Source organism: Dreissena polymorpha, chromosome 10 (assembly GCF_020536995.1).
Source record: "Dreissena polymorpha isolate Duluth1 chromosome 10, UMN_Dpol_1.0, whole genome shotgun sequence".
NCBI lineage: Eukaryota > Metazoa > Mollusca > Bivalvia > Myida > Dreissenidae > Dreissena > Dreissena polymorpha.
In genome coordinates, this window is record NC_068364.1 from 41,557,451 (window position 1) to 41,571,731 (window position 14,281).

Consider the following 14,281-nt stretch of genomic DNA (forward strand, 5'->3'; position numbering starts at 1 on the left):
TTGTGTTTTTATTTGTTGGAAAAGTCACTATATTTCGGCAGCAATTTTAGCAAAAATAATCACTGGTTTAACCCATATTGTTCATAATCTTGCAGTTGTTTTTCTTGCATTGCTTTCATAGCTCGAAATATGCCAAAGGAAACAATGAGCTACTTTACATCGACAAAATATACCAGCACTTATAACGTTGTTACTTTATTTCTTTTTTAGGTAACTTCTTACAAATATCCCTCACCTGTCCTGGCCATTCCTTGATCCACTTGTCCCGTTTTGTCAAACTCTTTTTCAGAGCGTTTCGGCACTCAGGCAGTCGTTTCTTCAGCGTGAATCTCATGTTCTTCTCCACGTCGCACAGCCAGGCCTCGACCGGTCCGTCGAGATAGACCGCCTTAATGAACTCGACATACTCCCCGTCTGCTGATGACATTCCTGCTGCCTCCCATTTCATTCCTTGCTGTAAAGTGGGGAAAAGAAAATAGGTTACACTGCAGTAATTGCGGTAAAGTGGGGAAAGAAAATAGATTACACTGCAGTAATTGCGGTAAAGTGGGGAAAGAAAATAGATTACACTGCATTTATTGCTGTAAAGTGGGGGTAAGAAAATAGGTTACACTGCAGTCAATTTTTAAATAATAGTTAAATTAGTAAAAAGATTACATTTCAGTAGCTCTTGAGAAATTTAGGTTTGTTAAAAAGAAAAAAAGGTTAAACAGTAATTAATATTGAGATCAATGTTAAAAAGAAAATATGTTTAAAATCAGTTGATCTTATGGTTAATATTGAATATGTTTGTTAGTGTCTTATTGTTTTAAACAAAGTTATTTATTCAGAAAAACTAGTCCAAATCAAGTTTATGGGAAATTTAGAGGACTATTTAATTAAAACAATTATTTGAATTTCTTTATAGAAGAAAGCATTGTAAATAACATTTTACAAGAATAATGAAATAAAGTAAATATGAAAATATTGTTACATTATCTAAAATATTTAAATATATTATTAAACAAATGTTACAATTACCAAAAATGCTATATGAAGTAAATACTAAAATACAACTAAAATTAATATAAAATCAGTAAAATTTATCAGAATAGTTGTGTGTGTGTTTGTTGTCATAATGTTGTTGTTTTTATTGGAAAAAGCAAACTTTTTGTTCAACAATAACAAGAATACACAACAAGTAAGACATTTTAATGTCAGTACAAAAAAGTCACAAACATGATGGAACACATTACCAGAGTAGAGTCTAACCGAGTCTAATAAGAGATTTTAGCATTATTTTGATAAGAGATTTTAGCATTATTTTGATAAGAGATTTTAGCATTATTTTGCATATTTTTAAACAAACATAACATTGCTTCCAAAATGCACTCAATTATCTTTTACATATAAATCAGATATAATCATGTTAAACCCTGCCCTGACTTAAAATGCCAAAAGAATAAAAATAATCTAAATATACGTAAGTTATTTAATTAATAATATATAAACATATGCCCAAAATATTTATGCATAAGAAATAGTTAATATCTATTTATATTTTACTGTTACCAAAGATAAATTTATGAGTAAATTGGAGTTATTATTGATAATGTGTGTATATTTATGCAAATGTATGTCTCCTTTAAAACATGTATAAAGAAACATTCTAACCAATGTTTTATTCCAGTGTTTTGGGAATTGGGCCGAGTCCCTTTGGAATGGGAAAAATCACGATGTTTTTACTTAAATTGGGACATAAGTGTTTTCATTGTTTTGCTAAAAAATACTTTAAGATTGAGAATAAAAGTGATATTAATACAACATTTACGAAGGTATTACTTATAGAACTAGATGAACTTAATGTTGAGACTTCAATAAAAACAAATGTACATTTATTTGTTTTGGGAAACCTTCCATCGGGAATTTTAAGGTCCCATTTGGGAAAAATGTACACTTTTTCCTTTGGGAATGGGTCCCCACTACCAGACACAAATTTGAATGAAAAAAACACTGCTTACTATTAAACAAGAAACCGTCAGAGACGGGTGATGCTCCCCAAAGTGTTTTTTTGTTACAATATTGTACTATATATTCAGATAAAAGGAAACGTCTTGAGGGCACAGTAGTTGGGGGGACAATAATTTTTTTTATAGAAAATTTCAAAGGGCCATAGCTATGTGAAAAATCATCCGACCAGAACCCGCTGATAATATGCACATCTCCTCTTGGTAGTGAAGCTTCCCATAAAGTTTAATTGAATTCCGGTAATTAGTTTCTGAGAAATAGCCCGGACAAAAATTGTGCACGGACGGACAGACACACACACGGACAGACCAAGTGGCGACTATATGCTCCCCCCAAAATAAATTTTGGGGGAGCATAAAAAAACATAGGAAGCTCAGTGCATAAGCTGAAAGTCTATGAGAACAAGTGTTCTAGTTGCAGATTGCAACATATATATTTTTTTCTACATTGTAAAAACTTAATAAGAAGTTTATATAAGATATGGCTGGTATATGCAGCTGATATTATACACTATAATATGAACTATACATATATAACATTAGTATATGATGACTAAATTATGTCTAAGATTTCACATACAACATGAATGATCTGAAAATTAAAAGTGCATACAAAATATCATTACTTTATGTTTATTTTAGAGTAACGAGTTGAAGGCATATGTTATGGAGGACAATTAACCGAAGAAAATGGAATTGTAAACACAGAATTTATTTTTTTTCATAAGGATTAGTGTCATAGTGAAAATAGCCCTGACTGTGATTATGTAAAAGGGGAATACAATGAAATGGGCCGTACTGTGTGAAAACGGTGTTTAATGCATGTGCGCACAGGCTAATCAGGGACAACACTTTTGCCTTAACTAGATTTTTGCTAAGAAGAGAGTTTCTTCAAACAAAAAATATCATAAAAGAGGAAAGTGTCTCTGATTAGCCTGTGTCGACTGCACAGGCTAATCTGGGCCTACACATTACACACATGCATTAAACCCCTTATTCACGGAGCATGGCCCAAAGATTGAGTAAAAGTCAACAGCATACTTGGGCTTGTATTCAACACCTCATTCTTAGACTTAAGAATAAAAGATTTTAAAAGTTTTAGACTCGAGAAAAATAAATCAGAGTTTGCATATATACAAGCTGAAAATGGTGCTTATATCATTAACATTATTCTTAAAGAAAATTTATATCATTAAAAGTGTTCACTGCACTTGACTTTCAATTAGTATAAGTATTTTTAAGTTTTACGAATATTCTTCTTTTTTTCTAAAGTCTAAAAATCGGTTGGTGAGCGAAGGCCTTGAAAACACACATTTTTTAGTTGTATTAATTCTGGAGGGCAGATTGAGGGAAGCAAAATTTAAGTACAAATATATTTGGATCAAAGAATATCTGATAGAATTATATGCATCCAGTGTTCTGTACTTAAACTCTTATCAGTAGTGCATAATGGAACAATAGAAATTTGAAATTAACATGAAACCATTGAGAGCATATATTTCTAGACTGGACCTTTTAAGTAATGCTTGTATGAAGCAAACAGACAGTGATACAGGAGTAAGGTTTTACCATTTGGTGCCCCTGTTGCTGTTCCATATTTGTTGTTGTTTATCAATAATTTAAAGCATTTCAGAACCATTCTTAGCAACTATGCATGAAATTTATATACTAGATTACATCTAAGTAATCCTGCATTTACAATTTCGGACATAACATGATCATGGAAAAGTTCACAAAGGCATGGACACATGAAAGACCAAACAAATGTCAACAAGCATGCTGGTCAAAGTGAAGCTGTCATGTGATAAATACCGGTAGTGTTGTATCTAATATTTGAGGCATGCTCTGTGAAAAGGGGGTTTAATGCACAGTCAGCACAGGCTCATCAGGGACGACACTTTCCACCCTAACTGCTTTTTTGCTAAGACGAGACTTCATTTACACGAACAATATCATACAAGCGGAAAGTGTTGTCCCTGATTAGCCTGTGCGGACTGCACAGGCTAATCTGGGACGACACTTAAGGCATGTGCAGTAAACCCCCTTTTCACAGAGCATGGCACATTTATAATCAATACATTGAAAACAAGATGTGCTTATCAGCTGTCCCTGCTCAAATGCAGATAGCTTTATGGATGTGGCCATCTTTGGTTTTATTGGTTAGTTTTTTTTGCTGTTTTCAAACGGTATTTCTGTAATATCACAACAGTGAGAAGACCTACCCATACTTTTTCAATATTAGCTGGGCCTGTCTTCACAAACGTTTAAAGTCTAAATTATAGACTCAGACCTATATTTCCCAAATCAAAAAAATAAATCTAGAGATATCGAATCATGTCAAATGATCTGTGTGTAGTTCTCTATAATTTGAAAGTGATTGTTTTATGATACTTATTAGGGGTAAAACAATGTAAAACAATGTTTTGATTCTTTTCTTAAGTCTGAGTCTATAATTTAGACTTACATTTCCCAAATTAAAAAATCAATTTTTAAGAGATATCGAATCATGTCAAATGAATGAAAAGTTATCGATGCATAGTTCTCTTTATATTAAATGTGATTGTTTTATGATACTTATTAAAGATAAAACAATAATTTTATTCTTTTCTTAAGTGTGAGTCTATAATTTAAACTTAAAACTTTTGTGAATACAGTCCCTGGTTTACCACTACTTAGTGGACAGGCTAAAGCGAGTAATTGACAACTGCCCAACTTAAATCAGATTCCAGGGAGAATGGACATAGACTAATGACATGACTAGTCACCCATCAAGTGATGTGACTGGGCGAGGCATCAAGCCAACATTACTCAAATTTGTAATAGAGCCCTTAACAAAATGAGCTTACCTAATCTGCAAGTAAATAAGAGCCTCGTACTGGGAAATCTGGGCTAAATGCATACGTGTTAACCCTTTCAGTGCGGGAACCGAATTTTAAAGGCCTTTGCAAACAGTTTGGATCAATATCATACGCCACAAAATGTGGCGTCTGATCTGGATCCAAACTGTTTGCTATTCTGATAGTATTCTTTGAAAAAAATCAAAGAAAATGCTAATTTTAGAAATTCAGCAGACGACATTTTACCAGATGACAAATTTCCCAGCATGCAAAGGGTTAGAAGTAATCCAAGATTAGTCTCTGCAGTCCACACATGCTTATATGGGAAAACACTTCCTGCTTAAACTGGATTCTCCTTTAGAAGAGACTCCCTTTAAATGATATCATTCCATAAAAGCAGAAAGAATTGTTCCTGATTAAACAGTGCGGACTGCACAGGCTAATCTGGGACTACACTTTACACACACGCATTAAGCCCAGTTTTCCGGCTCAAATAATAAACATAAAAAACACTAGCAACAGCATACCTTGCCCATCTTCAACGACTTGATATTATCGAAGCACTTCTTTAGGTGGGGCTGTACAGCCTCTGGGTTCTTCGATTGGCCGAGAATCTCGAGTAGGTCGTCATTGGACAGGAAGTAGAACCTCGGGAACGTCTGTCGCTTGGTCTCGAGGTACATGTCAAGGGATTTCTGTATCTCCTCCAGCTTCAGGTTCATGTCATTCAGCTGTTCCAGCATGCCTGCAATAAAAAACAAAGTCATTTTGATTACTGGTAAATCATGTAATAATTATATTAATCTGCATGAAATGTCATGATTTTCAAAAAAAGACAGGTTACAAAAAACTAACAACAAGAGCACCGCATAACCGGTGCCAACGCTCGGCTGCAGTTGAAGTTTTGAATAAATGAAAGCTTGTCAGAAGAATTTTTTTTAGAGGTCACAGTGACCTAGACCTTTTATCTAGTGACCCAAAAATGGGTGTGGCATGTTGAACGCATCAAGGTGCAGCTACATATAAAGTTTCAAAGTTGTAGGTGCAAGCACTTTGATTTTAGAGCCAATGTTAAGGTTAAAGCACAACGCCGGCGGACGACACGACAAGCTTTCTATGACAAAAACAGTCGAGCTTAAAAACAACAACAAACTATTTCATCGTTTGAATCTTAAATTTGTGGAAACATAAACTCACAAAATCAACACATATTAATGTCCCATGAATAATTATAATTTTACAGCATTATATGACCTATAAATAAACACTGTTTCATTGGTTGAGAAAGTGGTCAGCGAACAACTTACATTCATTGGCCTAAAAATAGCTAGCTTAGAAAACCTTTGGAAAATGTTTATATATATTATCATAATTTAAATGGACCTGCTGCGTCAATTTCTGTTTGGTGATTGCAGTTTCTAACCTAAAATACAAGACCTGTGACCATAGGGCATGTCCCCTCATTTCACACTGGCTAATCAGGGGTAACATTTCTGCCTAACTGGATTTTAAAGGGGCCTTTTCACAGATTTTGGCATATTTTGAAGTTTGTCATTAAATGCTTTATATTGATAAATGTAAACATTGGATCTTAAAAGCTCCAGTAAAAAATCAAGAAAAAAATTTAAAAAAGCAAAAAAAAGTAGCTGGTACCAGGGATCGAACCAGTGACCCCCGGAGTCCTGGAGTTAGTCTGAAGTAAAAACTAATTAGCCCTCTCGGCTATTCCGCCGGGTATACACAGTTTAGGTATTTTATACCTTATATAAGCATTCTTCGTAGTTTCGTAAATTTAAACGACAACAGAACTCTCCAAATTATTCAATCGTTTTGCGTTGCAACGCTTTATAATTTTTAGGTTTTCAAATCGTCAAAAGATACATATAATGGCTATATTGGACTATGGTAAATGTTCAGTAATAGTGTTTCCTCACAAATATCATAACTAAAACGAAAATTTGCAAATCAGAAACAACTTTTTTCAATTTTGTCAATATACCAAACCGTGAAAAGATCCCTTCAAGCTAAGAAACAACTTCCTTTGAACAAAAAATACCATTAAAGGCTAATCTGGGACGGTAATTCATGCATATGCATTTAGCCCCATTTCCCCATAATTCATGCATATGCATTTAGCCCCATTTCCCCATAATTCATGCATATGCATTTAGCCCCATTTCCCCATAATTCATGCATATGCATTTAGCCCCATTTCCCCATAATTCATGCATATGCATTTAGCCCCATTTCCCCATAATTCATGCATATGCATTTAGCCCCATTTCCCCATAATTCATGCATATGCATTTAGCCCCATTTCCCCATAATTCATGCATATGCATTGAGCCCCATTTCCCCATAATTCATGCATATGCATTGAGCCCCATTTTCCCATAATTCATGCATATGCATTTAGCCCCATTTCCCCATAATTCATGCATATGCATTGAGCCCCATTTCCCCACAATTCATGCATATGCATTTAGCCCCATTTCCCCATAATTCATGCATATGCATTTAGCCCCATTTCCCTATAATTCATGCATATGCATTTAGCCCCATTTCCCCATAATTCATGCATATGCATTGAGCCCCATTTCCCCATAATTCATGCATATGCATTGAGCCCCATTTCCCCATAATTCATGCATATGCATTTAGCCCCATTTCCCCATAATTCATGCATATGCATTGAGCCCCATTTCCCCATAATTCATGCATATGCATTTAGCCCCATTTCCCCATAATTCATGCATATGCATTTAGCCCCATTTCCCCATAATTCATGCATATGCATTGAGCCCCATTTCCCCATAATTCATGCATATGGATTTAGCCCCATTTCCCCATAATTCATGCATATGCATTTAGCCCCATTTCCACGTAATTCATGCATATGCATTTAGCCCCATTTCCCCATTACTCCACTCATTTTTACCTTCATGGTGGGTTCCCCTCAGAGCATTCTTATCCTTGTTCAATCGTGACATGATCACCTTCCACTTGACGTTCACGTCGTCAAACTCGGCAGACTCACGCGGCAGCTGTTTGCGAATGTCGTCCGTCAGGAAAATGTTCTGTAGAAGAAAAACACAATTTTAAGAATATTTGCGGAATTTCATACACATGTTCCAGAAAATACACCAATTATATTATTTTTAGTTCCATTATGCTTTAAAAAGATTTTCGAAGTTGAATTTTGAATGCTTAAATGCACTTATAATTACACTGGTGCCATTCCAGTATTGGCTCAGGAAATATCTCAAATCGGCTTCCAAAAAGAAATGAGACTCCCTCAAAGAAATTGGGATGACACTTTCTGCTTTTATATAAATTTTAATTTCAAGGAAATAAATTCTTAGCAAATATCCAGTAAAGGCAGAAAGTGCCGTCCCTGATTGATTAGCCCGTGCAGACTCATCAGGGACGACACTTTACACACGTGCATTAATCCTTTACCACTTAGAAACATATTTTCACACATGTGTGGTCCCTTATACAGTTAAATTTAAATAAAGACCTTTCCTACTTGATTCAAGTTTTAAAGGCTTCAATTCTAACCCTTTGATACTGATGAGCAGCAAACAGCATAAAACCTGAACAAACTGCGAGTTACTTGCAGGTTGTTCTGGTTTTATGCTGGTTGCAAAAGCCATTTTCACTTTGCTTCTTGTGAAGGAAATTGTTCATTTCAATCATTGCATCATTTAGCACAAGACCCACCTCCAGGTACATCCACTGCCTCTGTACAGTGAGTAACATCTCCACCACCTCCAGTATATGGGACAGAGTTCTCTCCCATCTGTCTACATCCTGCTCAAATGCTTTCACAAACCTGATTATGGAAAACAGGGCATACTTAGTGAGCAATGCATAAAAAGAAGCTATATGTTGATGTTTTTTCAGTGTAATAGGAATTTCTTTCTATAGCCATTTCAAAACGTGTCAAAATACTGGCTTTATCAATCAATGAAAAACTTGTAGACAGGAAAGGGTACTTGTTTTATACTACTTTTTTTCTGAACCCATTAACATACTGTATACTTGCCTGACTCCTAAATTGAAAAAAAACTTTCATCAAAATAAAGAATGAAAAAAAATTGGAAAAAAAACCTTTTTCTATAAATGATGTAATATTGCTGCTCCCCAATAAACATTATTAAACTTCCAGCAAATAAAGTTGTGTGAGTATATATAACAAAAGCAATAGTACAATAGTAAATTTGTACCAGCCTACTCATCATTTTAATAATGTGTGCTATTTTGATCAAACTCTGCACTACACTTAACATAAGATGTGTCATAACTTAGGCAACTTAACTTCTTCATACTCTTTAAATCATTAACTAGCATAATATTTCATATAAACCTTACTCTGGCAAAACTGGCTGGGCTTAACACATGTGTGATAAGTATCATCCCAGAAACTGGGCTTGACACATGTGTGATAGGTATCATCCCAGAAACTGGGCTTAACACATGTGTGATAAGTATTATCCCAGAAACTGGGCTTAACACATGTGTGATAAGTATCATTCCAGAAACTGGACTTAACACATGTGTGATAGGTATCATTCCAGAAACTGGACTTAACACATGTGTGATAAGTATCATCCCAGAAACTGGGCTTAACACATGTGTGATAAGTATCATCCCATAAACTGGGCTTAACACATGTGTGATAAGTATCATCCCAGAAACTGGGCTTAACACATGTGTGATAAGTATCATCACAGAAACTGGGCTTAACACATGTGTGATAAGTATCATTCCAGAAACTGGGCTTAACACATGTGTGATAAGTATCATCCCAGAAACTGGGCTTAACACATGTGTGATAAGTATCATCCCAGAAACTGGGCTTAACACATGTGTGATAAGTATCATCCCATAAACTGGGCTTAACACATGTGTGATAGGTATCATCCCAGAAACTGGGCTTAACACATGTGTGATAGGTATCATCCCATAAACTGGGCTTAACACATGTGTGATAAGTATCATCACAGAAACTGGGCTTAACACATGTGTGATAAGTATCATTCCAGAAACTGGACTTAACACATGTGTGATAGGTATTATCCCAGACACTGGGCTTAACACATGTGTGATAGGTATCATCCCAGAAACTGGGCTTAACACATGTGTGATAGGTATCATCCCATAAACTGGGCTTAACACATGTGTGATAAGTATCATCCCAGAAACTGGGCTTAACACATGTGTGATAAGTATCATCCCAGAAACTGGACTTAACACATGTGTGATAAGTATCATCACAGAAACTGGGCTTAACACATGTGTGATAAGTATCATTCCAGAAACTGGGCTTAACACATGTGTGATAAGTATCATCCCAGAAACTGGGCTTAACACATGTGTGATAAGTATCATTCCAGAAACTGGGCTTAACACATGTGTGATAGGTATCATCCCATAAACTGGGCTTAACACATGTGTGATAAGTATCATCCCAGAAACTGGACTTAACACATGTGTGATAAGTATCATCACAGAAACTGGGCTTAACACATGTGTGATAAGTATCATTCCAGAAACTGGGCTTAACACATGTGTGATAAGTATCATCCCAGAAACTGGGCTTAACACATGTGTGATAAGTATCATTCCAGAAACTGGGCTTAACACATGTGTGATAGGTATCATTCCAGAAACTGGACTTAACACATGTGTGATAAGTATCATCACAGAAACTGTGCTTAACACATGTGTGATAAGTATCATCCCATAAACTGGGCTTAACACATGTGTGATAGGTATCATTCCAGAAACTGGACTTAACACATGTGTGATAAGTATCATCACAGAAACTGTGCTTAACACATGTGTGATAAGTATCATTCCAGAAACTGGGCTTAACACATGTGTGATAAGTATCATTCCAGAAACTGTGCTTAACACATGTGTGATAAGTATCATCCCAGAAACTGTGCTTAACACATGTGTGATAAGTATCATTCCAGAAACTGGGCTTAACACATGTGTGATAAGTATCATCCCAGAAACTGGGCTTAACACATGTGTGATAAGTATCATCCCAGAAACTGGACTTAACACATGTGTGATAAGTATCATTCCAGAAACTGTGCTTAACACATGTGTGATAAGTATCATTCCAGAAACTGGGCTTAACACATGTGTGATAAGTATCATCCCAGAAACTGGGCTTAACACATGTGTGATAAGTATCATCCCAGAAACTGGACTTAACACATGTGTGATAAGTATCATTCCAGAAACTGGGCTTGACACATGTGTGATAAGTATCATCCCAGAAACTGGGCTTAACACATGTGTGAGAAGTATCATCCCAGAAACCAGGTTTAACACATGTGTGATAAGTATCATCCTAGAAACTGGGCTTAACACATGTGTGAGAAGTATCATCCCAGAAACTGGGCTTAACACATGTGTGATAGGTATTATCCCAGACACTGGGCTTAACACATGTGTGATAGGTATCATCCCAGAAACTGGGCTTAACACATGTGTGATAAGTATCATCCCAAAAACTGGGCTTAACACATGTGTGATAAATATCATCCCAAAAACTGGACTTAACACATGTGTGATAAGTATCATCCCAAAAACTGGGCTTAACACATGTGTGATAAATATCATCCCAAAAACTGGACTTAACACATGTGTGATAAGTATCATCCCAAAAACTGGACTTAACACATGTGTGATAAGTATCATCCCAGAAACTGGGCTTAACACATGTGTGATAGGTATCATCCCAGAAACTGGGCTTAACACATGTGTGATAAGTATCATTCCAAAAACTGGGCTAAACACATGTGTGAGAAGTATCATCCCAGAAACTGGGCTTAACACATGTGTGATAGGTATCATCCCAGAAACTGGGCTTAGTACATGTGTGATAAGTATCATTCCAGAAACTGGGCTTAACACATGTGTGATAAGTATCATCCCAGAAACTGGACTTAACACATGTGTGATAAGTATCATTCCAGAAACTGGGCTTAACACATGTGTGATAAGTATCATCCCAGAAACTGGGCTTAACACATGTGTGATAAGTATCATCCCAGAGACTGGGCTTAACACATGTGTGATAAGTATCATCCCAGAAACTGGGCTTAACACATGTGTGATAAGTATCATCCCAGAGACTGGGCTTAACACATGTGTGATAAGTATCATCACAGAAACTGGGCTTAACACATGTGTGATAGGTATCATTCCAGAAACTGGACTTAACACATGTGTGATAAGTATCATCCCAGAAACTGGGCTTAACACATGTGTGATAAGTATCATCACAGAAACTGGACTTAACACATGTGTGATAAGTATCATTCCAGAAACTGGACTTAACACATGTGTGATAAGTATCATCCCAGAAACTGGACTTAACACATGTGTGATAAGTATCATCCTAGAAACTGGACTTAACACATGTGTGATAAGTATCATCACAGAAAATGGGCTTAACACATGTGTGATAAGTATCATTCAGAAAACTGGGCTTAACACATGTGTGATAAGTATCATTCCAGACACTGGGCTTAACACATGTGTGATAGGTATCATTCCAGAAACTGGACTTAACACATGTGTGATAGGTATTATCCCAGACACTGGGCTTAACACATGTGTGATAGGTATCATCCCAGAAACTGGGCTTAACACATGTGTGATAAGTATCATCCCAAAAACTGGGCTTAACACATGTGTGATAAGTATCATCACAGAAACTGGGCTTAACACATGTGTGATAAGTATCATCCCAGAGACTGGGCTTAACACATGTGTGATAAGTATCATTCCAGAAACTGGGCTTAACACATGTGTGATAAGTATCATTTCAAAAACTGGGCTTAACACATGTGTGATAAGTATCATTCCAGAAACTGGGCTTAACACATGTGTGAGAAGTATCATCCCAGAAACTGGGCTTAACACATGTGTGATAAGTATCATTCCAAAAAATGGGCTTAACACATGTGTGAGAAGTATCATCCCAGAAACTGGGCTTAACACATGTGTGATAGGTATCATCCCAGAAACTGGGCTTAGCACATGTGTGATAAGTATCATTCCAAAAACTGGGCTTAACACATGTGTGAGAAGTATCATCCCAGAAACTGGGCTTAACACATGTGTGATAGGTATCATCCCAGAAACTGGGCTTAGCACATGTGTGATAAGTATCATCCCAGAAACTGGACTTAACACATGTGTGAGAAGTATCATCCCAGAAACTGGACTTAACACATGTGTGATAAGTATCATCCCAGAAACTGGGCTTAGCACATGTGTGATAAGTATCATCCCAGAAACTGGGCTTAACACATGTGTGATAGGTATTATCCCAGACACTGGGCTTAACACATGTGTGATAGGTATCATCCCAGAAACTGGGCTTAACACATGTGTGATAAGTATCATTCCAGAAACTGGGCTTAACACATGTGTGATAAGTATCATTCCAGAAACTGGACTTAACACATGTGTGATAGGTATTATCCCAGACACTGGACTTAACACATGTGTGATAAGTATCATCCCAGAAACTGGGCTTAACACATGTGTGATAAGTATCATTCCAGAAACTGGGCTTAACACATTTGTGATAAGTATCATTCCAGAAACTGGGCTTAACACATGTGTGATAAGTATCATCCCAGAAACTGGGCTTAACACATGTGTGATAAATATCATCCCAGAAACTGGGCTTAACACATGTGTGATAAGTATCATTCCAGAAACTGGGCTTAACACATGTGTGATAAGTATCATCCCAGAAACTGGGCTTGACACATGTGTGATAAGTATCATCCCAGAAACTGGGCTTAACACATGTGTGATAAGTATCATCCCAGAAACTGGGCTTAACACATGTGTGATAGGTATCATCCCATAAACTGGGCTTAACACATGTGTGATAAGTATCATCACAGAAACTGGGCTTAACACATGTGTGATAAGTATCATTCAGAAACTGGGCTTAACACATGTGTGATAAGTATCATCACAGAAACTGGGCTTAACACATGTGTGATAGGTATCATTCCAGAAACTGGACTTAACACATGTGTGATAAATATCATCCCAGAAACTGGACTTAACACATGTGTGATAGGTATCATTCCAGAAACTGGACTTAACACATGTGTGATAAGTATCATCACAGAAACTGGGCTTAACACATGTGTGATAAGTATCATTCCAGAAACTGGGCTTAACACATGTGTGATAAGTATCATCCCAGAAACTGGGCTTAACACATGTGTGATAAGTATCATCCCAGAAACTGGGCTTAACACATGTGTGATAAATATCATCCCAGAAACTGGGCTTAACACATGTGTGATAAGTATCATTCCAGAAACTGGGCTTAACACATGTGTGATAAATATCATCCCAGAAACTGGGCTTAACACATGTGTG

The 14,281-nt window shown here is 36.4% G+C and overlaps 1 protein-coding gene across 17 annotated transcripts in view; it reads right to left on the reverse strand.

The window, feature by feature from the left end:
• Positions 1-14,281, reverse strand: part of LOC127847106 (dynein axonemal heavy chain 2-like) — a 154,636-nt gene that overhangs the window by 84,625 nt on the left and 55,730 nt on the right. For 16 of the 17 annotated variants that reach the window (XM_052378718.1, XM_052378719.1, XM_052378731.1 and 13 more), the window contains 5 exons: positions 8,567-8,678; positions 7,782-7,920; positions 5,371-5,588; positions 1,236-1,256; positions 236-454 (listed from right to left, as the gene is read on the reverse strand). In XM_052378718.1, coding sequence (XP_052234678.1) covers positions 236-454; positions 1,236-1,256; positions 5,371-5,588; positions 7,782-7,920; positions 8,567-8,678 — 709 coding nt within the window. The remainder of the gene's footprint in view (positions 1-235; positions 455-1,235; positions 1,257-5,370; positions 5,589-7,781; positions 7,921-8,566; positions 8,679-14,281) is intronic. The other variant, XM_052378720.1, reaches the window with a different exon arrangement.